This window comes from Adelges cooleyi, unplaced genomic scaffold, assembly GCF_023614345.1.
Source record: "Adelges cooleyi isolate 19-005CV unplaced genomic scaffold, UGA_ACOO_1.1 ACOO_flye_CR_arks_rails_tigmint_CR_PRNA_27, whole genome shotgun sequence".
Classification (NCBI taxonomy): Eukaryota; Metazoa; Arthropoda; class Insecta; order Hemiptera; family Adelgidae; genus Adelges; species Adelges cooleyi.
Window position 1 is genome coordinate 16,794 of NW_026095937.1, and position 26,634 is coordinate 43,427.

The following is a 26,634-nucleotide window of genomic DNA, read 5'->3' on the forward strand; positions in this document are numbered from 1 at the left end:
ATTGATGAAAACCTTCAAATAGGCATATCAAAAAGATTTTCTATAGAAGAAATCCTTAACATATGTTGTCAAACAGAATTTTTCCTATTTTTTACCTGTCATCTATGGGACAGAAAATATTTATCAAACTTTACAAAAATATACAAATTAATTGAGATTTTCGCCATGTCACTAACGTATATAAATTATGCCAACTTATTAGCTGTCAGATTATTAGCTGTAAAAATAGGAAAATTTAACACTGATAATATACCGCAATACTCATTAGAAAGAAACCAATGTAATGAATATTTATTTGTTGATTGGAACAGAAACTATCGCAGAATATCTAATTCTTTTCAAAAAAATAATTTACACCCCATAATCGTACGCGCACTCATGCACTTCCATAATATACACTGTCTCGGTCACCCATCAATTCCACAAGAAGTCATAATACAAAATGAAATATTTACCAGCTCTCTCATACTAACTTCTTATAAAACCAATGACTTTGAGAAAACTCAATCGGTCCCTAACGAACTCGGGAACATTTATTTACTTTCATCCGCAAATTCTCCGCTTACTGTAATATTTAATATAATTAATGAAGCATAAAATATTATAAACCAAATGGGTTGGCAAAATGATGAGCTAATAATATTATACCGACTCCTTTTAAACTTTAATTTTATCTAAGAAAAGACTCAAAGCACACAATATTAAGAATCGCAAATAAAACATATTCTACACTATTAACTTCGCCCACGTTACTAAAATATTATATTTAAAACATAAATTACAAATTAATATTAGCATACATTTCAACTAATTAATTTTGTTATCAAACTTTATTTAATTACATATAACTTAAACAAAAAAATACAAAAAAAAAACACAAAAAAAATATATTTTAACACGGCAAATCAAAACAGTATAATTTGGAGAAAGTTAGAGTAAGAAATATTCAAACAATTAATGTTTACTTAACAAAACTACACCATACACACAAAGATGTATGCGAAGCACAATTGCACATAAAAAAAATACAGCTTATGACAAATATGAGCTCATTATCTTATAAATGACTCTCAGAAAAAAATATCATATGCACAAAACTCACGAGATTTAACAATAAAATTTATAATTATTAAATTATAAAAATACATACGCTTTCAAATATATTTAAATATATTAATAAAAATAAAAAAAGTCCTTCTAAAATAAAACTAAATAGATTAAGAAGACATAAAAAAAAAGAAGGCTAAGCCTAATTGCAAAAGAAATATAAAAAAAAGATTGCAATATTTAAATCCTCAATAGCACTTTTTTATTTTACTTTAAATTTGCTTAAACATATTTTATATTAGGCCACGGGGACGTGTCCAAAATTCGAAAGTGGCACTTTGTAATGATTATATTGTATGCACTGAATCATTTACACGTAATATCATAATGCATAATACATAACACATAATACATTTTATAGTTAAATTATGTGCACTACAAATACCTTTATATATGATAAGATTATATGCACTAAATTCAATATTTGCACTTATCAAAAATGTCAGTTATATAAGATCAATTGTATGCATAAATAATAATATCGCATACAATTATTTATATATTATTTCAAATACAATATTTTATAAAAATATAAAAGGATATACTAAAATAAACTGGACACGTAACATATGCTGACTCATACCATACAATTGTACGTTTGGATGATTATCCTAGGAAACATTTCATACTTCACCCCCTGCTAATGACGCATTTACTCCCTATATAAGACAACACGACGGGCTTGTCGCCGCTCAGTCGTTTAGCTACAATCGTCTGCTACTTATCAATTATTTAATTGTTAAGGCATGGTGTGCGTAGTTAACCGATTCTTTTCGTAATTGTTTATGGTTTTGACTCAGTGTATGTTCCAAGTCCTATGCACAACAAAACATTTGTGTTTGTTTATTATTGTTTTATTGAATAATTCATCTATTAATTTAGCTATCTTAACATAGTTAGTTATTTCAGAACTAACTCTTTTTACAACATAAATAACTTACCCTTTTACGCCGTTAAAATTCTATTATGTTCTGCACTGTTCTAATAAATTAAATAATCCACAAAACGCAAAAGTACAAAATAAAATCACAATAAATTCCATTATTTTAATATCCTACAAAACTGATGAACAAGGACACTAGTGGCAGTCCCCAATGAAATAGGAAATATATATTTCCGTTCATCTTCAAAACCACCATTTAACGCAGTACTGGACATACTTGACGAAACACGTAAACATTTTTTACCACTATAAATGAGAAAATATTCATAACATTATTGACTCACATTTATTAAATTTAAATTTTTTCCCAGAAGAAGATTAAATAAATAAATCATACATTTTTTCTTTTTCATTATATCTTTAATATTATAAATTCAATATGCATTTGTTTTTCTTCTCTGTTCTATCTCTCCTTTTAAATTAAGACGACTGACTTAAAATAGACGCAAGTGTTTTTTTCTTTAAAAGATCTAAGTAATAGATCAATTTAATCTTCAAAGCTGCTGCTTTGAGATCGTCGCTGGACCAGAATCTAGGTACGTGGAGATATACTTTATAACAATACATATTATAGTAATTGTATAATTTAAAAGAAGTTACGGTAGTATAAGACACATCCTTCAACTTTCATAACCCCCTTAACCTTTCCTTTAAAATTATATTATTATAGTATGCACACAATAATGCTGGCACTATTTACATCATTGCATTTTATTTATATCTTTAAAACATGTAAAAAAAATATAAATAAAATAATATAGGTACATTTAACACTATTTTATATTATTGCTGAAAATGTTATGTTCATTAAACAATAATCACTAATAAAAAACAGATTAAGCATTAGCTTTTTACCTATATTATGTGTATACTTACAAACATTTATTCATGTCTCTATGACCATATTAGAAATTGTTAATCTTAGCTACTAACAAAAATATATAAATTACGCATACATTTTTTTATACCTTTTAAACATTATACTTAATGACAATAACAACTGATAATATTTCGTATTTCCACTCATAACACAGGAATATTAACCATCTATGTACTTATTAATACTCATTGTTTATATTTATATTCATCATTTATAAGCTTGTCTAAAATTCTAAATTATTAAACGGGGAAATCTGTTTTTGAATGTATATATAACCTAAAAAAAAAATGTAACTAATGGCTCCAGCAGCCGAAGTTAAAAAATACATATATAAGTTTGTATTTAATTATGGATATTATTCCAAAAAATTATTATCCGGACACATTTATAAACCTTTTTAATTGTATGACGTATTTACTCTTTTCTATTACTTATTGTAAATTATATCGATTGTCAATTTAAACTACTTCTCCCTAATACCATATTTTTATTATATAATATGTTCTCTCTTTTAATAATATGTTCATTCCCACATATTTACACACTGTACATGTTTATCATTGTCTTATATCTTACTAGTTATGTTATGTATTATACCTTGTATTGTTAAAAAACCATAACTTTAATCTTTTGGAATCTTCCCGAAAATATTCATTTGCAATGGACGACGGTGTTAAAGACTAGAGTATTGCAATCCAATAGCGATCTATAACTTGAAAAATTTGGCGATCCGGAACTTTCAACGACTGGATTGAAACTTGTATGGCGCCTTAACGTCATCTTCGGACAAATATGAAGTAGAAGAATAACAACAAGAGAGTCAAACGGATAGCGAAGCATCGGATGGTAATAAACATCAGAAACAATAACTTTAATTTGTTTGTATGTTTTATTCTTGTTATTTATTAATTTGTTTTTTTTTTTAGTAGAAACACGTGCTGCACCAAATCCCGGTCAAACGAGAGGCCTGATCTGTGTTTATGGGAGTGATCATATTTTGATGCGTGGTCTTTATAAGAAACTGAGACATTGTCATTGAGTACCTATAAAGTTGTGGAAGAACGAGGCCATAGTAGAAGGGGAATGTATGTACTGGAACAATGGGGTGATTGAGGATTGAGGATTGGTGATTAGCCGGAGGATTACGCAGGTGGCGATCGGATAATTCACAGCTGTCCTGTACCCCGTCTTGTAGGTGTCTCGGCCGCCGCGGGGATGAATGGATGACGGTGTAACAATGAACTCCGCCTCGTTGACCCTAACCTAACCTAACCTAACCCAATCGGAAAAATTTTAATGTATTATATTTAAAGAAAAAAAATCTTCATTATTTTTATCAATTTTTATATTATTATTTTTAACAGCTAATTTTTTGATTTTCAACCTAACCTAACCTTTCACCGATGTTTTAAGCTGTTATAATTTTTAACGGTCATTTCTTAATAATATTATTTATGGATAATACATATAAAATATTATATTACTTTTAAATTTTGTTTTAAAACACTGTTTAACTGATGTCATAGAATATGATATTTTATTTAATACAAACCTTAAAAGTAAAAATGGTAAGTTTCCATTTAGTACAATATTTTATCCTTATAACGCATAGAAATCATGCATACACACCTTAAGCTCACAGACAGGTGAAATCATGTAAATATTATGGTCAGATTTTTTTTTCACAATTCTTACTAACCATAGTGTTATAGAATCGATTAATCCAGACCACATTTTTTTTTAAAATAATAAGGATAGATATTTAGTTCATAGATGAGTCATGATAATTTAGTTTAAATAAATTTAATAAATCCAATTAAATTAAATACATAGTTAACTAAAAAAAATGAGGATTTATTGTTTTTTTTTTAAAAAAGTTTCTTTTAGATAAAATATTTAAGTCACAATCATACCTCTTAAAATCTAATATTAATAAAAAAAATTACAATAATTAACTCCGGTTTCTTAAATCTAAGGTTAGTAAAAAAAATTACAAGTTAATATATTCAATAGGTAGATCAACGTAATTTACAAACTTGTCTAATGTAAGCAGGCTCCAATTCCTGGCGATTGATTTATCGACTGTGAGCCATCGGTACAGTGGACGTCTGCATTGCTTACAATGCATTAATCGCATAAATGCGAAAAATCCATTAATGTCGTTGATGGCAAATGATCTAACCCCAAATTCAGGTTGTCGTTCTATGCCCTAAAAAGTGCTCCAACACGGGTGTTCATTGCATATATAATCGCGACTGTTGAAACGTTTACAACAATACGCGACATTCCACTCGGTAAACGCACTTGAATATCGTCGTATATGATCTACCCCGTATTTTAAAGGATATTGCGATATACGTTCAAAAACAAAACGTGAGGTAAACATATCGTTTCTTATATAAATTTCTGAGAGATTTGACATTGTTAATTTGCTAATATTTTAAGTTAAACAAAATACACGGGTTGCTCACTGAAATGGTTAACACTAAATGTTGATTTACGTAACTAAATATTTTCCAGGATATATAGATTCAAAAAAATATTGTGTATGTACCCGAGAAGTTTTCTTTATAAATGTAGATAATAAATTTACCGTTAGGTTAGGATATACATGATGTAAAACTGAAGAATTTGGATTGGTCACGCAAAGATCATCCTCCCACATATAGTGACGTGTAAGGTTATTTTTTAAAATAATGTATACTATGTAAAAAATATATACATAAAATTCGTTTCGGTCAAGTCGGGGTGTGTAATATATCGTCAGAAAAGGTCAACCCTGTTATTTTCTTTATAAATAAAAATCGTAAATTTACCGTGTAACCATGTTATCGAAGAATTTAGGTTGTTTGCTTAAAAAAATCCTCCCCATGTGGCGATGCATATGCTCATTTTAAAATAGTATTTACGTGTAAAAATATATACATAAATTTCGTTTCGGTCAACGAAAGGTCTTTCCATAGAATCTTATAACGCACTAAAAAAAATCAGGTTCAGACCAGTTGCTAATGTTTGGTGGATGCTGGCTTGTTTACGTAAAGAACACCCCGCCCCCCATGTGGCGATGTGTAAGGCCATTTTAAAATAATGTATACTATGTAAAAAAATATATACATAAAATTCGTTTCGGTCAAGTCGGGGTGTGTAATATATCGTTAGAAAAGACCAACCCTGTTATTTTCTTTATAAATAAAAATCGTAAATTTACCGTGTAACCATGTTATCAAAGAATTTGGGTTGTTTGCCTAAAAAAAAACCTTCCCACGTGGTGATGCGTATGGTCATTTTAAAATAGTATTTACGTGTAAAAATATATACATAAATTTCGTTTCGGTCAACGAAAGGTCTTTCCATAGAATCCTATAACGCACTCAAAAAAAAAATCAAGTTCAGACCAGTTGCTAATGTTTGGTAGATGGAATATGAAACGAAATATCATCCCTTCCAACGAGTTGGGAGGGATGAATATTTTGCTTGTTGGAGGGAGGTTATGATTAAATCTTAGACCATGCTAGTGAACCAATATTTCTAACAACGTCAGATTTGGTTCTACAGCGAAAACGTTAACAAGTGCATCTAAGTTTTCACTCCGTTAAAATATTACATTTATTTTTCAGTGTTTAATTTTAATATTATCGGTTTTGTGTTTTTTTTAAAACAAATTATCATATTAATATTATTATTATTGCTAAATTTTAAATATATTTTCGCTTTCGCATAAATTTAACATACTAACGCATACAATATATTAACGCTTATATAAGATATTGCTTACTAACTTTATAACGCAATTCATTTTTTTTACGCATTTAACATAATAAATTATTATTATTAATCAATTATTATTATATTATTAATATTATATTGATCATATTAAATTTTTAATCATGTATCAGTGTAATATTTGTAAAAAGGTGTACTCTTTAAAGCAAAATTTAAACCGTCATCTTAAAACTCATGATGGTGTTCGATTTTACTGCGGTGAATGTGAATATGATTGTGAAAGTAAATTCAATCTTACTCGACACTGCAAAAGGAAGCACGGTATGTGAATTACTTAAAATAAGATACATTTTTTTTTAATTAAAAAAAATTTAGTGATTTAATTAAATAAATATATATTTTCACACAGCCGGAGCTGGTCAGGATGGAAGACACGAGCGTATACAGCAACGTACTAGCGTTATACAACACACATCCAACAACCAGACATTGGGTTAGTATAAACATTTTTTTTGTAAAATAGTAAATATTATTAAATACCTTTTTTTTTTTTAGGACAAAGGGGCACATCACATGAAAGCTTCTTCGATAGTGAAGGTGATGAATTATGTAATCAAGCGTATGATAATATTCCATCAACATCGGCAAATTTACCGGACTACATACAAACCCCCGAACATATGCAATCAAACTCGGCAAGTGGATCAGGTTAGTCAATAATATAGTTTTTTACAAGTGAAACGATAGGATATGGTTAGATTAAAATTTAGTTAATAGTATATTAGAAATAAATCTAATCGTATAAATAGATATTATTACAACTTGGTTAAATTATTAGTAAAACCAATTTTTTAATTTAACTCTGGAATTAATTTTTAAACGATTAACTAAAAAAATTGCCTATCTTCAACGCCTGTTTTTATTAGTTTTATTATAGTTTTACAAGTGAAACGATAGTCTAGGGTTAGATTAAAAATTTAGATAATAATATCTAATCGATTGAATAGTTAGTATTACAACTTGGATAAATTTATTATTAAAAACATTATTTTTAACGTGATTAACCATTAAATGTATAAATATTTTTTTAAATTTATTATCAAAAACATTATTTTTAACGCGATTAACGATTAAATGTATAAATATTTTTTATTTTTTAAGATAAACTAATTTATATAAAAATCGTTCACCGTCTACAATCGTTTTTTTAATTTAACTTCGATACTATTTAACTAAATGTATAAATATTTTTCGTGTTAATAAAATATAATCCTGCGAAGTAAATTACAATTTTTAAACGTTATAATAATTATCTAAAAATCTTTTACACTCTACGGCCAATTTAATTTAACTGAAATTATTTTTAAACGATAAAATATTTACATAAAAATTGCCTATCGTCAACGCCCGATATTTTTTTTAGTTTTTATTTAATTTGATTAGAAAATTATAGTAAACGTATTATATTAAGTAGGGAATATCATTTTATTATTAGGTGTAGGTAAACGACAAAGAGACAACGTCAACCAATCTAACACCCGATTGAAACGTCATCGACTAGCAGTTACTCAAGTAGATGGATTTGTATTAACTAGCAGTGAGTTCAACGGGCTTTGTAAAACTTTCTACAAAAGAAATTTTAATCAGTTAGCTGATTATGACTCTTACCTGTCTGAAACCAAACCGCAACTATTCGAATTATTAAGAACACTTGTAGCCGAAAATGCGGTGAAGTATACATTAAAACTGGAATCGACGTATAAAATCCCTTCTACAGATGTTTTGGAAAATATAGCATTCAAGTCATCAGCAAGAACTCTATTCCAAGACACGAACATTGAATCGGCAATAGACGAGGACTTTGCTAAGATAATTTCTGAAGAGGCTGAGATGGATGGGAAAGGATCCGGGTTTTCTTTAGAGAAAATTGATGGTATACTACTTGATGTATTTAAATATACACCCTTTGGAGGTTCAGCTTTTATACCGCTTCCGGAGTCAATTGAAAATCGTAAAGCAACAATAAACGTACAAAATAATGACAATATGTGCTTCAAATACAGCATTATGGCCAAGGACGTTACTGCGCCAAACCCCAGCCGTATCACACATTATCAGAATGTACCAAGCAGACACAATTTCTTGGGAATTACATTCCCCGTGTCATTATCTGAGGTGAAACATTTTGAATAAAATAATCCAGGGGTATCGATAAACGTGTACGGCTTCAAGAAGGGGAGTTTAACATATAAAAATAAATTTAAGAATAACAACGGCCAGACGTCTCAAAATGCAGAAAAGGATGAATTCATTATTATCCCATACAAGGTGTGTGACCGTGAACAAACCGATCATTACGATTTATTATATTTCAACAACGGAGAGGGAGTATACCACTACTGTTATATCAAGAATCTTGCAAGATTGGTTGGATGTCAACTGTCTAAAAACACCAAGGAAAAAGCCATCTGCAGACGCTGTTTTAAGGTGTACATCGATGAACCGGGTAAAATTGATAAAGAAGCTAGACTTGAAGATCATAAACGAATATGTGTCAAGAACGAGTCAGTAACTCCAATTCTACCACCGCCAAATACGTACATGCAGTTTGAGAACTGGGGTAACACCCAAAAACTCGATTTTGTCATTTACGCTGATTTCGAGTGTTTATTGAAGAAACCTGTAGGGGACAACCATTTTGGGAAAACAACTGTCACTCAAGAACATGTTCCCATGAGTTATTGTTATTTAGTTAAAGCTAGCGAGGATGTACCAACAGAGCTAATGGATCAATTCGACATACCGCAATCCCCGGTTGTATACAGAGGTAATGCAAATTCTGAGGCTAACGATGTACCAAAGCATTTTATACAGAGCATTACTGATGTGGCACGTAAAATTGAACAGCTTTTAAAAATCAACACTCCTATATGTATGACATCACAGAACGAAAGTAACCATAAGTCTATCGTGAACGGGGGTAAATGTCCTCTTTGTAAATGTAAATTTTCATTAACAAATAATCCGGTACGTGATCACCATCATTTAAGCGGTAGATATAGACAGACTGTCTGTAATAGGTGTAACTTAAAGATGCAAACCTCGAAATTCGTAAGTTGCATCATGCACAATCTCTCTAGTTATGATAGCCATATAATAATAAACGAATTAGGGCACGATCCGCATACAATAAACGTAATTCCAAATAGTGAAGAAAAATTTATATCTTTTTCAAAATATATTTCGAATAGGTTTTCTATACGTTTTCTGGATAGTTATCGTTTTATGGCTAGTAGTTTGGAAAAATTAGCCAATAACCTTGCTCGATCCGATAAGACAAAGTTCTGTTCTGTGATAAATGCATATGGTGAAGATGATTTGGATATGGTTACTCGTAAAGGTGTTTACTGTTACGATTATACGGACTCATGGGAAAAATTGGAAGAACAGTGTCTACCGCCTATAGAACAGTTTTACAGGTGAATTATAATAATTATATTACATAAAAAAAAAATAATAAAATAAATTAAAAACAATTTTTTTTAGTTCACTAACTGAGAAAAATATTTCCCAAGATGATTATAAACACGCTCAAAATGTATGGAATCGTTTTAAATTCAAAACTTTAGGCGAATACAGCTTATGGTATGTGATATATTTAATAGTATTCTATCTTAGTCTGATAATTATTTATATTTTTCAGGTATAACGAATTGGATGTACATATTTTATGTGATGTTTTTGAAGCTTTTAGGGAGCTCTGTTTAAAAACATATGAAATCGATTGCTGTCATTATTATACTATCCCTGGTATGAGTTTCGATGTTTGTTTGAAATACACTGAAGCCAAGTTGGAATTGATATCAGACTATGACATGTTACTTATGTTCGAGCAAGGTAATAACAATTATAAGTTTCATTGATATTACATCTCTAACATTCGTTATCTAATTTAGGTGTAAGAGGGGGAATCTGTCAAGCTTCAAAGAGATACTCTAAAGCTAACCACAGCAAGGCACCCGTATACAATCCCGAAGAACCAAACAGATGGATAACATATCTTGATGCAACAAATCTGTGAGTAATAATAATGTAAAAACTGTATTTATAGTTTATTTTTTTAATTTTCATATAATTATTTCAGATATGGTTGGGCAATGTCGCAAACGATACCAACTGGTAACTTCAAATGGTACGAAGGAAATCTTTCTGTACAATCTGTTCAAAACCGTTTAGACAGAATAGATGACAATTCGGAAAACGGGTTGATTTAAGAGGTTGATGTCGAATACCCGAAATCCCTTCATGATCAACATTCAGATCTACCGTTTATGTGTGAGAAGATTACCCCTCCTGGTTCAAAGATAAAAAAATTAATCTTAACGTTAAACGATAAAAAAAAGTATATTGTGCACCACTCAATTTTAAAGCAGGCTCTGAAGGAGGGTCTTGTTTTAAAAAAGGTGCATAGGGTACTTCAATTTGACCAAAGCCCTTGGTTAGCTAGCTATATTTCACTCAATACGGAAATGAGGAAAAAAGCAACCGACGATTTCCAAAAGGACTTCTTTAAGCTCATGAACAACGCAGTTTTTGGTAAATGTGTATATATATAATTATATTAAAAAAAATAATTTTTTTAAAAAATAATATCATCTTAATTATTTTAATAGGTAAAACCATGGAGAATGTGCGCAATCGCATTAAGATGTCTCTTGTCTGCAGTCCTGCAGCTTTTCAAAAACTGATAAACAAGCCTACATTTAAGGGTGTAACGCAATACAATGAAAACTTGTATGCGGTACACCTCCACAAGGCCGTTTTAACTTTTGATAAGCCTATTTATGTAGGATTTACTGTCTTGGAAATCTCCAAGACTTTAATGTATAATTTTCATTACAATGTAATGAAAAAATACTATGGATGTGACATAGAACTGTTATACATGGATACAGGTAATACTATTATTTTTTTTTATTGAAGAACTATTATATATATTTATTATTAATATTTTCAGATTCTCTAATGTATTTAATTAAGACAGATGACTTTTACCATAACATGCTAACCAAACCGGGTTTTCTGGAAAAATTGGATACATCTAATTTCCCGCCATCTCATCCGTGTTATAGAACCGAGAGAAAAAAAGTTCCCGGAACTTTCACAGGTTAGTTATACAATATAATAGTTTCTTTTTTTATTGTATATAGATAATAATTCTAATATGTTTTAGATGAGACTGGAGGTGAAATAATCTCGGAACAAGTGGCTCTAAAACCAAAATCGTATGGTTACATACAGGTTGGACATGAACATATTAAAGCTAAGGGCGTTGCTTACCATGTAATAAAGAACCATATGACATTTGAGGATCATATGGATTGTTTATTCCAAGGTATCAATGGAAAAGATCCTGCTGCATTCAATCCATACCGTACGATGAACTCATTCCGTTCTTATAAACATAATATTAAAACCATTTCAACCCTCAAGCTAGCGTTAAATCGACATGACGACAAGAGAGTTGTATTACCTGACCGTATACATACTTTACCTTATGGACATTATAAACTAATGTAAGTTATAAAATCATTAGTTTGTTAAAACGAAATTTACTAATATAAACAAATTATTTAAACATAGGGAGATGGCTGAAGAAGAAGAAGAAGATGAAGAAGAAGAAGAAGAAGAACTATAATTTCCAATTTATTATTAAGTTTATAGGTATTGTTATTTTTTTTTCACCCTTTTATTTATTTTTGTTTTGTTATATATATTCTCTATACACTTCAGTTTTGTGCAGACAACCTCTCCCACTTCTGATTGTTGTAGTGAGAATATGTAAATAAAATTTATTAATATTCCCTCCCCCCTTTTTTTCCACTTTATAACAATAACATTGATTAAATTTGTGAATACATGTATATAATATATGTATAATAAACTAATATCTGTACATGTATGTTATACTTGTAATGTCAGTAATATAGATTTAATATTAAAATGAATTATATTGTAGCTAACCTCAACCTTTTTATTGTAAATAAAGTGTTATTATATATGTACATTACACTTTTTTTTTTTTACCATTTTATTTTTTGTTTTGTTATATATATGTTCTCTATACACTTCGGATTTGTGCAGATGACCTCTCCCACTTCTGATTGTTGTAGTGAGAATATGTAAATAAAATTTATTAATGTTCCCTCCCCTTTTTTTTCCACTTTATAACAATAACAATGTTCAAATTTATAATAATAAATATATATATATAAATAATATCTTTACATGTATGTTATATTCGTAATGTAAATAAAAAAAATAGACTACTAAATTATAATAAATAAATTGTTTTATTAAAAATAAAGTTAAATTAAAATACATTATAATATACAAGGTTATGAGATGTTTACAAACCAATTTCGTAATGCAAACATTTTATAAAAAGTACAGTGTTTAGGGTTTAAATTCATATGAAATAAACATGATGGATATGATTCTTCAGTGGTTAGTTCCGATAAGCGAGGGCATCCGATGTCTTCAAGGTTAATTATTTGGATATGTGGTATAAACTGATGTAAAATATCTTTTTTCTGTAGCCCTTTGACATAGATGATTGTAAATGTTAAAGAATTTAAAATTCTAGATATATCTTCTGCTTCAACGTCTCCATATTGAGGTGTCATTGAGTGATGGTTTCTAGCTAGCCACCTGTTAACGTTTCGAGTGTTTTTGTTTGAAGTTTGTGTAAAGTTGTACTTAAATATCCAATGTTGTGTATTCCATGTGTCAGTTGCAATTACAGATAATTCTTTTATTAAATAATTAGAGTCTGGTGACATAATACACTCCATATCCAAAATAGCAGAAGTCATTATGAAAAAATAAATCAACTAATTTGCCGGCTTCTTAAATCCTGATTTATCTGCGAGAAACACTCCTAAAGAACTTATACGGCCTAATATATGTTCATCTAATTTTCGAACATCGTTTTGGTCTTGGACACTATTAAGAATTTCTACGATTGTTTTATCAGTTGTATACTTAAAAATTTCATTATCATCATTGATTTTTTCTATAGTAGTTTCTATAGATTTAATTTTTTCAAGGTTATCTGATGTTGTTTTCTGTATGTCATACAACTGTTTTGTAATACTTGAAATTTTATTATCGTTATTTTTTATAAGTTTGCTATTACCGTCAAGCGTTGAAATTATATTGTTTATAAATGTATCAGCAGTCTCTCCAAACACGTTCATAGTCAACGTATGACTGGCTATGGTTGCTTTATATCAGTCCTATTTATCCAACTATTTTCGGTCGATGGAAATCCTAACCATTTAACATACAATTAAGATCCTTTAGTTCGAACAACTTTTTCCACTAAGTAGTCATGTGGATAGTTGGTTTTAGACAATTCTTCGGTGTAGAAACAACCCGATATAGGATTATTTTTATAATCTTTAAGTAAATAAGTGGGGGGATCTGTTTTGTTGACTTTAGTAATACAAAACACCTCAGTAGACCAATTCGGAAGGTATTTTTTATGGAAGAAACTTTTATAAATTGATATTCTGACGTTATCACCAATTTTAAATCTGATTTTTTGTATGGAATCACACGTTCACGTAATTTAACTAGTGAAGGGTTTGCATTAGCTTGTGCAGGTGTTAATCCTATAGATCTGTGTATAGTATGATTATATTTTTCGGTTATTAATGGTAGAATATCTAACCAGTTATATGAACCCCTAGCTGTGAACTCTCTATACATAAGATTTTTGAGCGTTCTATTAAATCTTTCGACTATGCTGGCTTTCAAAATCGAAAAGGTAGAATATCGTTTTACTTTATATTCTTCAATTAATTCATCAAATGTTTTTGAGTAAAATTCTGAACCTCTATCCACCTGAAGGAGTTTAGGACATTGAATATTAAATATTTTAGCCATTGCTAATGTTACTTCTTTACTGGTTTTAGATTTTAAAGGTGCTGTGTATGCGTATTTAGTATAACAATCTAATACTGTGAGTAAATATTTATACCCCTTATTAACGTTCGCATAGTGTACCATTTCACATAAATCTGCTTGAAACAAATCATTTTTTCCATATAATACAACCTTCCTTCTTATATAATTTCTTCTTGCAGGCCTGTGTAGTTCGTTAGCAATTTCCCGTTTAGACATCGGGAATTCGTTTAATTAGCTTAGACTTGAGTAGCTCTTGCCAAATTATTGTGATTTCATTCGAAACACCTGTATTACCTGCTGATTGTGAAGCTAATAGTAATTTTAAACGTTCACACAAATCGTTTGGATTTTTCCAAAAAATTAGTTCTTTCTTAACGTTTTTTCTTAGCGTTAAAGTAAGACCTTCACCTTTGGCGAATAAACCAACAATGAGATTATATTTTTTTCCTCCTTTGCGAATATGTGTTTTGTTTTTATTCAGATGAACACTTGATTTTATTAACATACTTTTATAGTTCCCTAAATCTGTCTCAGTATAGTTCATAGGTTTTTTTGAAAACATTAACTCCAAAACACCTGTGGTTAAGGGGTATGATATTTTATCTAAATAAACTGATTCTTCTTTAGCCTCAAACACTAACGCGCAGTCTCCGAGAGTAATTTTACCATTTTTATGTTGTATAGAGCCATAAAGTTTATCCGAGTTACTAGACTCTAACCATGTTCTTATGCGTTTGTTAATAAAGTCTTCCACGTCTATCGCATCAGGGTTTTGATCTTGTGTCGATGAGGTGGCTTCTGTATCTGTTTGCATAGATTCATTTACTAGGTTTTCTTTTGATTTAATTTTAGTTAATTTTATATCTGCTAGTTTTTGCAGAGGTTCAATTATAGGATTTAGGTTTTGCCTTATAACATGATCGGTTCTAGCATTATTTTGTTTAAGATCTTTAAATTTTTGTTTAATATTTTCTCTAGCCTGTATTAACTCTTTTAATAAAGTGTAACTTTCCTCTGCCATGTTTGATCGATAAATGAATAAATAGTTATACGAGTTGTACTCTATATAGTAACAAACGTATCGAAATTGAGTCTATACCGTCCGTTATCTCTCTCATCGTCTTTGCTAATAACTATAAAATTATATTTTTCACGATTCCAACAGGTTGTACAAAACTCGTTAAATTGATTATATGACATATCGGTAGCTACATGATCATTGTAAATATGTTTTAAGTTGGTCTGATCCATTTTGAACACCACAAGAAAATTTGCATTATCACGAAGAATTCTTTTATCTAAATATGAATAACTTTGTGCACAATATAATAAAACCAGCTTGTTATGTCTACCGCGAGCAAAATAAGCGCGTCTAACACCTTCACTTTCTGTTAAAACGTCATCAAAAATAAATGTGCTTTCAGGTAAAGCTTTCTCAGGAGGAATTACAGTATCGCTTTCGTTAAAAGTAAACATCTTCATACCATCAATACCCGATATAATATCCTTTAACATTTTATATTTTGGCTGATCTACAGTTTTCGAGTATAAATAAATGTTTTGAAACTTAATCCCATTAATGTTAGTAAGTAAAGACTATACACAGTTGGTTTTACCCCCTCCAGAAGGGGCTAAAATTAAAGCGCGTACGGAATTTGGTAATAAATACCCATTTTTAGACTTAGTATGATACATCTCCGGAGGATCCGCGTTTAAAACTGAAAGTTTAATAGTTTGTGGTGAAAAAATCATAACGGTATAAATATATCTGGTTAAAAACGTAATGGCTCATATGATGTCTACACGTCGAAAGAACAACACCAACAAAGGTGGTGGTATACTAAACACTGCTATAAATAATCTTCCATTTGAATTACATTTGCCCGGATATAAGTAATTGAAAAAAAATAAAAATAATAAAAATAATGATTAAAACTAATAAATATATATTTTTGTTTTTATTAGATTCGCAGGTCCTGGGACTAAATTAAAAGAAAGGCTTGCACGGGGTGATAGAGGTGTGAATAAATTAGATGAACTCTGTAGAGAACATGATATTGCATACAATAATAGTAACTCTCTGAATGATAGGCACAAGGCTGATAGATTATTAGAAGATAATGCTTGGGAGTTAGTTAAATCTAAAGACGTTGGACTTAAAGAAAAAGCCGCTTCTTGGCTAGTAACTACTGCTATAAAAGCTAAACGGAAGTTAGGCATGGGGATTCATTATAAAAAAGCTGTATCAGCAGCAAAAAAAGCTGTTAAAAAGAGTACAGAGAAAAACATGGTTAAATTGGCTAAAATCGCTATAGTAGCAGCTAAAAAGGTTGTGGTTAAAAATAAAAAAAATAAATCAGTACCTAGAATAATATCTATTCCTAAATCTGGAGGGTTTTTACCCATTTTACCTCTGATAGCTGGTTTAACTGCAGTTGGATCTTTAGCTTCCGGGGCGAGTAATATTGTTAAAACTATTAATGATTTAAGGGCTTCTAAAAATACAACTGTAAAGTTGGGAAAAGGATTGTTTTTAACTCCCTACGGGCAAGGAAAATATAAGATAGGAAAAGGATTATTTCTAGCACCTAAATCATCAGGGGCAGGAATAAAAAAACCTAAAAGTACTAAACGAGGAAGTAATTCAAAAAACTAATATCAGAGCTACCCAAACGTGCATTATTTGATTTTGAAATAATAAATTTGCACGTCTTTTAAAAATACCCCATTACAGGGGAACCTGTTGTAGAGATACGTTGCCTGTTCATACAAGAAGCCAAGAAGCTTTTGTTATTAATTTAGCTCTCTCGGTTAACGCAGGTTCCCACTGGGTTGCTCTTAGGAAGAAGTTTAACCGCGCTTATTACTATGATAGCTTTGGGTTAGAACCCCCGCTTGAAGTTCAGAAATATTTAAAAAGTTGTAAAATCATTTACAATTGTGAAAAACAGCAACGATGTAATACATATAACTGTGGACACTTGTGTTTAAAATTTTTATCGGAACCATGACAACTTTAACACTTAACAGTAATTCTTCTGAAATAACATGTGAATTTTTTCCTCCTATAGAAGTTGCTAATAGTTCAGAATTAGGTCTTTTAAGCCTTCAAACAAACAACTCTATACCAAACATCAAACCTGGATGTAACCGTATTGGAGTAGTACGTGATAACGCCCTTGATACAGTTACTAACATACAGTTAATAACCATACCTACAGGTTCTTATGAAATAGTGAGTCTAGAAGCAACCATTAAATCACTATTATCCGATATAGTTACATATTTTGAATTAAAAGCTAACACTGTTACTTTGAAATGTGAAATGAAGTGCAGCCATAAAATTGATTTTTCTATGGTCGACAGCATAGGTAGCTTATTAGGTTTTGATACTGGGATAATATATAAACCCGATGAGAAACATGAGTCTCAGTGTATTGTTAACATTACAAAAGTAAACTGTATAAGTGTAACCTAATAACATCTTCATTCGATAATGGGACTTCAAGCCATATTATTCATCAATTCTATCCTACAGTTGCTGCAGGTTATAAGATAATAGAAGTACCTCGACATCTCATTTACTATCCTCTTATCACCACATCTATATCAAATTTGCGTATATTGTTAACTGATCAGGACGGTGACTTGATCGATTTTAGAGGTGAACCAATCACAGTTCGACTACACATTAAACAGATTATATAAAAAAATGGGTTTGAAGTTTTCTAATATAAATAGGACGACAATCTCTAAACGATCTATTAAACAACAGAATCGCACCAAGACAACTACAAAACGTAAACACCTAAAGAAATCTAGAAATATTAACAGAAAAAAACTTAGCAAATCTAATTTGAAATTTTTACGGTCGTTAAACGCACTCTAATTATGGATGATATTTATCTTGACGTGTCATCTGGATGTGTAGATGAGTGTAAAATTATTGATAAAGAATTTCACTCGTTTTTACCATTCTCTACTTCTGCTCTACCAAACAACGATGAAATTCGTATAGCAGTTCAAAATTCAGATAGTTATACTCTTCCAAGTGAGAGTTATATTTATATTGAAGGTAAATTACAAAAGCCTTCTAACGCTACAGGATCGGTTCGTTTTATAAACAATGGGTTGGCATATCTGTTCTCCGAAGCACGTTATGAAATTAACGGTGTTGAAATTCAAAAAGTACGCAATCCAGGTATAACATCTACTCTTAAAGGGATGTGTTCGTATACTCAATCAAACGTGTATACTTTAACAGATAGCGCATTCGATGGCATGAAATTTGATAATGAAAAATTTGCACAAGAAGACCATTTTTCCGGAATTATCCCACTGAGTCATTTATTTGGTTTTTGTGAAGATTATAAAAAAATTATTATGAATTGTTCACATCAATTAATATTGAATAGAGCATCGACAGATTCGAACGCTTTACAGATTTTCGAAGAGGAAGCTGCTAAAAAAACAGCTCTTGCTGGAACAAAAATAATTCTTTCTAAAATTGTATGGAAAATGCCGTTAATTAAAGTTAACAATAAAGAAAAACTCGGTCTAATGAAAATATTAGATAGTCGAAAATCGATTGAGGTTCCATTTAGGACTTGGGAGCTATCTGAATATCCTACACTACCAACAAATGCACGTCACTCGTGGTCTGTACGTACATGTAACAAATTAGAAAAACCAAGATATATTGTTGTAGGATTTCAAACTAACCGTAAAAATACCTATACTTCATCCATGTCTGTTTTTGATCACTGCAAACTGTTTAATTTAAAAGTGTATTTAAATACACAAGTGTATCCATATGAAGATTTTCGTGCTGACTATTCTAAAGGATTATTTTCACTTTTCTATAAAGCATATACCGATTTTCAAAAATCTTACTATGACCGAGATAGCGTTGCTCCACTTCTTAATAAAGATAATTTTTTAAAGTTTATGCCTGTGGCAGTCATTGATCTTACACACCAGGATGATGACATTAAAGTTAGCACAACAGATTTAAGAATTGAATTTGAAGCTTTAGAAGCTTTTCCTGCAAATACCTCAGCGTACTGTATGATTCTACACGATCAAATTATTACTTATAACCCTTTTTCGGGTGATGTTCGAAAATTGTAACGTTTTTTTTAACTATATTTAATAATTTGTATTAATTTAATTGTTTTTAACCTTATATTGTATGAACTTATTTCATGTAACTATATGTAGTGTAATGTACCTTATATGTTAAGAGATTATTTTAAATAAAAAAAATAAAAAACATTTATATTTTAAAATTAATTTTTGTTGACTTTTTATTTGAAACGTAAATTACAATAAAACCATATTTAAACAGTATAGTATACACTTAAAATTCAAGTTTTCGAGGTGCCCATGTTGACTTCTCCGTGTGTTTATAGTTGTCGTATGCTTGTGTTGAAAAGGAGAAGCATTGTGATTCTTCTTCACCACGCCAATCGTATCGAGTTGGACCATCATTTACATCGATTGCCTTTAAAAAAAAATTTAAAATTAATTAATTAAATAATATGAAAATTTTTAAAATAAAAAAAATGTGTACAATACCTTAGGTATGTCATTTCGGTCAGTTATTTTCTTCATCCAGACGTCAGCCAATTCTTCAGCAGCAAATCTTTTAATTTCACTAATATAATTAGGATCACTCATCGGCTCTATTGCTGAAGTTATAGTAATACATGATACCTCCATGATACATCTTAACAACTCTGTTCTGTTTGTTTCCTTGGTTGGGAAGAAACAGCCTATGTAATATTTTATAATCATTTCGATTTGTTGATACACGTTTTCCGTTGTAATTGCCAAGTGTTTTTCAACACATTCATGAACAATATATTCTAGTTCAGCCAGTTTTCTTCAAATCTCTACGGTTAAGTAGAATGCGACATCCATTTACAGCTTGAGATTCAATAACCAGCACATTTTCATCCTTATAAACCATTTTAGTTAATGAAAGATTGGTGTCTGAGAGAAATGTAGTCTGTGTATTTTCAGGCTTCTCCATGACGCTTGATAGTATATCACCCATTAGTGTGTATATAGTTTTCATATAGTGACTTGTTATGCTCACATACCGCGACGGTGTAATGATATGAATCATTACACTAAATGATTTTTTCGGATCGATCCCAATTTGAATAAATTTCCGATCGTTGAAATCCAATGTATAACTGTTGCATCCAATCAGGTCATTTGGCGGAGCCGGTGGAATGTAGGTGTACTTCTGCTTCTTGTAGATTGGTGCGATCGATCCATCCATGATGTATGAATTAAAGTAATTTGTTTAAGTGTAAAAAAAAAAAACTAGACACTGGAAACTTTGATTCACTTTTAAACGTTGTACCGCAGAGCTCGAACACTAAACGATGAATGTTTTAGCACCATAGACCATCACTAGTGCAAACGAATCGTTAAATATACCATGTGGGGGGTTAGAAACATTAAAATTGTAGCATTTAGTTATTGGAAGGGAGATTTCTTTAAAATACTGTTAAAAATGCCTACTCTGATCTTAAACCTGTCGTTTCCTGTTGAGACATGTAGACACATCTGACGGTTAACTGTAGATGCTATATGTTTTTGCGTGTTCACGGTTTTTACCCTCTTGTAAGGGTGCATTATCGATATAATATTATATTAGAATTGGATAGTTTAAAAACCACCTGCTTTGACCTTAAACATATCGTATCATGTCGAGGCATGTAGACCCACATGACGGTAAACTGTAGATGTATATGTGATTTACGTGTTCATGTTTTTTTTGTCGTTGTATATAAGATACTTTGTCGGTAACCTTGGGTGTGTGGTCTGGAATAATCGTTTCTATAACACTATGGTTAGTAAGAATTGTAAAAAAAATCTGACCATAATATTTACATAATTTCACCTGTCTGTGAGCTTAAGGTGTGTATGCATGATTTCTATGTGTTATAAGGATAAAATATTGTACTTAATGGAAACTTGCCATTTTTACTTTTAAGGTTTGTATTAAATAAAATATTGTATTCTATGACATCAGTTAAACGGTGTTTTAAAACAAAATTTAAAAGTAATATAATATTTTATATGTAAGGTTAGGTTAGGTTAGGTTGAAAATCAAAAAATTAGCTGTTAAAAATAATAATATAAAAATTGATAAAAATAATGAAGATTTTTTTTCTTTAAATATAATACATTAAAATTTTTCCGATTGGGTTAGGTTAGGTTAGGTTAGGGTCAACGAGGCGGAGTTCATTGTTACACCGTCATCCATTCATCCCCGCGGCGGCCATTCTCCGGGCGGCGGCCGAGACACCTACAAGACGGGGTACAGGACAGCTGTGAATTATCCGATCGCCACCTGCGTAATCCTCCGGCTAATCACCAATCCTCAATCCTCCCATTGTTCCAGTACATACATTCCCCTTCTATTGGACACTAGTGGCAGTCCCCAATGAAATAGGAAATATATATTTCCGTTCATCTTCAAAACCACCATTTAACGCAGTACTGGACATACTTGACGAAACACGTAAACATTTTTTACCACTATAAATGAGAAAATATTCATAACATTATTGACTCACATTTATTAAATTAAAATTTTTTCCCAGAAGAAGATTAAATAAATAAATCATACATTTTTTTCTTTTTCATTATACCTTTAATATTATAAATTCAATATGCATTTGTTTTTCTTCTCTGTTCTATCTCTCCTTTTAAATTAAGACGACTGACTTAAAATAGACGCAAGTGTTTTTTCTTTAAAAGATCTAAGTAATAGATCAATTTAATCTTCAAAGCTGCTGCTTTGAGATCGTCGCTGGACCAGAATCTAGGTACGTGGAGATATACTTTATAACAATACATATTATAGTAATTGTATAATTTAAAAAAAGTTACGGTAGTATAAGACACATCCATCAACTTTCATAACCCCCTTGACCTTTCCTTTAAAATTATATTATTATAGTATGCACACAATAATACTGGCACTATTTACATCATTGCATTTTATTTATATCTTTAAAACATGTAAAAAAAATATAAATAAAATAATATAGGTACATTTAACACTATTTTATATTATTGCTGAAAATGTTATGTTCATTAAACAATAATCACTAATAAAAAACAGATTAAGCATTAGCTTTTTACCTATACTATGTGTATACTTACAAACATTTATTCATGTCTCTATGACCATATTAGAAATTGTTAATCTTAGCTACTAACAAAAATATATAAATTACGCATACATTTATTAGGTATACCTTTTAAACATTATACCTAATGATAATAACAACTGATAATATTTCGTATTTGCACTCATAACACAGGAATATTAACCATCTATGTACTCATTATTACTCATTGTTTATATTTATATTCATCATTTATAAGCTTGTCTAAAATTCTAAATTATTAAACGGGGAAATCTGTTTTTGAATGTATATATAACCTAAAAAAAAATTGTAACCAATGGCTCCAGCAGCCGAAGTTAAAAAATACATATATAAGTTTGTATTTAATTATGGATATTATTTCAAAAAATTATTATCCGGACACATTTATAAACCTTTTTAATTGTATGACGTATGTACTCTTTTCTATTACTTATTGTAAATTATATCGATTGTCAATTTAAACTACTTCTCCCTAATACCATATTTTTATTATATAATATGTTCTCTCTTTTAATAATATGTTCATTCCCACATATTTACACACTGTACATGTTTATCATTGTCTTATATCTTACTAGTTATGTTATGTATTATACCTTGTATTGTTAAAAAACCATAACTTTAATCTTTTGGAATCTTCCCGAAAATATTCATTTGCAATGGACGACGGTGTTAAAGACTAGAGTATTGCAATCCAATAGCGATCTATAACTTGAAAAATTTGGCGATCCGGAACTTTCAACGACTGGATTGAAACTTGTATGGCGCCTTAACGTCATCTTCGGACAAATATGAAGTAGGAGAATAACAACAAGAGACTCAAACGGATAGCGAAGCATCGGATGGTAATAAACATCAGAAACAATAACTTTAATTTGTTTGTATGTTTTATTCTTGTTATTTATTAGTTTGTTTTTTTTTTTAGTAGAAACACGTGCTGCACCAAATCCCGGTCAAACGAGAGGCCTGATCTGTGTTTATGGGAGTGATCATATTTTGATGCGTGGTCTTTATAAGAAACTGAGACATTGTCATTGAGTACCTATAAAGTTGTGGAAGAACGAGGCCATATAGGTGATAATATAAGAATTAGACGTAGACTTTGGGTTTACAAGAAAAATGATTCTACATGTCACAAGACTCAAGAGAATTTGTTGCAGTTGTGTTCATGATACCGATTTGGACACACTCGTTCGTTTCATTCGACCAAGCCTGGTATGTCTTTCCGCTCACGCACTTCTGGACACACATCATTCACCACGACGCTTATCATACTTGACATGTTTTAAGTAAACATGGAGTACAAGTGTACGACATACATGCATTTCATACAGATTTTCTTCAAATCTCAACTACCATGGGTTTTCAAAAATAAATTTACACCATTCAACGCAACGATTGTGGCTGTGGGCCATGGATTCTGGAAATTGCAAAACACACAGCCACAGCTAAAACACCAAACACTATTGCAGTTACTTCTACGACAAAAATAGTATGTTATCATTGTGTGTATCATTATACAACACACGATCCGATCACATGCCATACTTCGGATTAAAAATTAATAGACTGGAATGTGCAAGTATTGGCTGAAGTGTTGGCAGACAAGTTAAGCTACTCAAGTGGGAGTATCCGCAAGTTGGGTAAATAATGTAAATAATAGACCGTTCGACACAAATTGGGAACATGTAGCTGTGTTGTGAACGGACGAGAGAGAATAATGAAGAAAATAGAATATCCGAGCATATATTATACGCCATGCCAAGTCCAAAATACGTACCATGCACGCAAACTAAACCACCAATCGTCGACGAAGAGTTAGCAGCCATATAAAATAAATCGCTTCAGTATTTTAACAATGATTTACTTTTATAATATTAATAGTATTGAATTTTGACTTTTATATACGAGATGAATAATTTTTTTTTAAAAACTTATTGTAAAAAACGAATTTTTAAATTACCTATTGGTTTATACTTGTATAATACTTTGTTAACTAATACAAATGTAATATGAGTGCAAAGATGTCTTACTTAATTGTAATATATATATTTGTATTGTTAATAATAGTCGCTCTTCAGTCGATATTGGTTTAAAAAAAATTGTTGTAGTTCGTGCAATGTCCGATCTAATTTCATTTAGTATGTAATCAAATGTTTTAATATTAATTTTTGTATATTAAAAAAAATGTTTTGGATGTATTCTAAGTTGGTTAGGTATATAAAGTGTGAAATTCACCATATTAACGTCTATCTAATCACAAAGTTAATTAAATGTTCTATAATTTCATACGCAATGTTTAATTATTATTTACCTATGTATTGTAATAGAGTAATATTTCATATAAAAACAAATTGTACGTACTGAATCATATGTTTGAACACAATATATTAATGTCATGTACCAATTATAATATCGCACAGAATTATTAAATACTTGTTATAGAGCATATAAATTCACACACATGTGAAAAAATATAAATGTTATTTTAAATAAAGAACAATACACAAATACACTGAGTGGGCGTTCCAGATGAAGATTCATCTACACGGGGGCATATTATAATAATAATTATCATAATAATATTATATATTATAATATTAATAGTGGGGGATTCCCCACTATTAATAACTGGAGTGACGCACGATCTTGCCCTATAAAAGCCAAAGCAACAGGCCTACCGCTGTCCAGTCTTTAGCCATGGTTATCTGCTACTCTCCAATCATTCAGCTGGCGGGCGAAGTGTGGTTAATGGTTCTCATGTAATGTCTGCAGCTCAACTCAGTGTATTAGAGTAAAAAATTATTAAATGCGTTCATTCATAATTTCATTAGATCATTTATTTATTTTATTTTAATTGAATTAACTTTAATAGTCCAGTTATATAGCTATCCTGGCTCACTAAATTTCTTGAGAAGCAAATGCTAGCAGCCCCCAAGAATCCAATTTCATTGATTGCTAATGAGTTGGGTGTTTTCGATAAGAATTGGATAGTTTAAATAATTAATAGTCATTATAAAGAGTTTAGTAAAGGAAGGCCTAACTGTGTAGTCGTCTTTGAGCAGGGTAGTATACTAGTCTTTATTAAGATAAGTAGCCTTGGAATAGGATAACCAGATAGATCCAACTTCCAAATGTGTTTTGTGTAGTTGTCAAGCAGCCTGAGAGGAGATAACCAAAACTAAAGGTGTAATATACAAACGTTAGTTTGATCAGTGTAAAATACAATCATACACTGAGTCAACCACAGATATATTGTACGTAAATATACGTGTTAGAAAAACATATCGGTATCTCATAGATGACAACTAGTGTAAAAGATGTAATAAATATCGTCTTCGTCTTGCCAAGTCGAACCAACATATCAATCATCAGGAGGAACCCCTTTTTACACCGTCACTGGACCAGATCAAGGTATGTGAGAATCTTGTATAATAATAACACTATAGTAATAATAAGCTTTAAAAGAAGTAGGATATTCTAATAGCATACCCTTGTATACATTCCACCACCTCGTATTATAAGCATCATTCCCTCTTAGAAAATAATTATATCATATTAAATTCCCCCTCTTATCCATTATTATTACAGTATTATGTAGTTATGCTAAAATTAGTATGATTATGAACTGTCAACAAAAAAATCTATCTACAATTAAATATCTCTAAGTCTCCTTTATATATTTGCTATATCGCCTGAGGAGCTTAACAGGCGATTGCACCTATAAATAACTTTACTTTCAAGTATGCAGCGAAAAGGAAACAGGTTTATTAAATAAGTAAATGTATATATGTATTAAACCTCTATGTAGATCC

General features: G+C 30.4%; 2 protein-coding genes across 2 annotated transcripts; one reads left to right on the forward strand and one right to left on the reverse strand.

Annotated features, from left to right (window-relative positions):
• Nucleotides 1–11,182: 11,182 nt before the first annotated feature.
• LOC126837656 (uncharacterized) lies at nucleotides 11,183–12,514 on the forward strand. Its single transcript, XM_050571596.1, has 4 exons — nucleotides 11,183–11,249; nucleotides 11,671–11,820; nucleotides 11,887–12,229; nucleotides 12,297–12,514. Exons 1-4 carry the CDS (start codon nucleotides 11,183–11,185, stop codon nucleotides 12,349–12,351), a joined length of 615 nt encoding a protein of 204 aa, XP_050427553.1. The 3' UTR covers nucleotides 12,352–12,514.
• Nucleotides 12,515–19,983: 7,469 nt separating this feature from the next.
• On the reverse strand, nucleotides 19,984–24,365 carry LOC126837657 (uncharacterized). Its single transcript, XM_050571597.1, has 4 exons — nucleotides 24,348–24,365; nucleotides 20,502–20,874; nucleotides 20,202–20,398; nucleotides 19,984–20,127 (listed from the first exon to the last, which is right to left on the reverse strand). Exons 1-4 carry the CDS (start codon nucleotides 24,363–24,365, stop codon nucleotides 19,984–19,986), a joined length of 732 nt encoding a protein of 243 aa, XP_050427554.1.
• Nucleotides 24,366–26,634: the final 2,269 nt, after the last annotated feature.

Excerpts from the sequence above, each read along its gene's own strand:
- LOC126837656 (XM_050571596.1), top strand. The coding sequence starts at position 11,183 with ATGAGGAAAAAAGCAACCGACGATTTCCAAAAGGACTTCTTTAAGCTC. Across the intron at positions 11,821-11,886 it reads AGTTCCCGGAACTTTCACAG|ATGAGACTGGAGGTGAAATA; the intron begins GTTAGTTATACA and ends AATATGTTTTAG. Across the intron at positions 12,230-12,296 it reads TATGGACATTATAAACTAAT|GGAGATGGCTGAAGAAGAAG; the intron begins GTAAGTTATAAA and ends ATTTAAACATAG.
- LOC126837657 (XM_050571597.1), bottom strand. Across the intron at positions 20,399-20,501 it reads TAGAGATTTGAAGAAAACTG|GCTGTTTCTTCCCAACCAAG; the intron begins GCTGAACTAGAA and ends AATATTACATAG. Across the intron at positions 20,128-20,201 it reads ACCGAAATGACATACCTAAG|GCAATCGATGTAAATGATGG; the intron begins GTATTGTACACA and ends TTTTTTTTAAAG.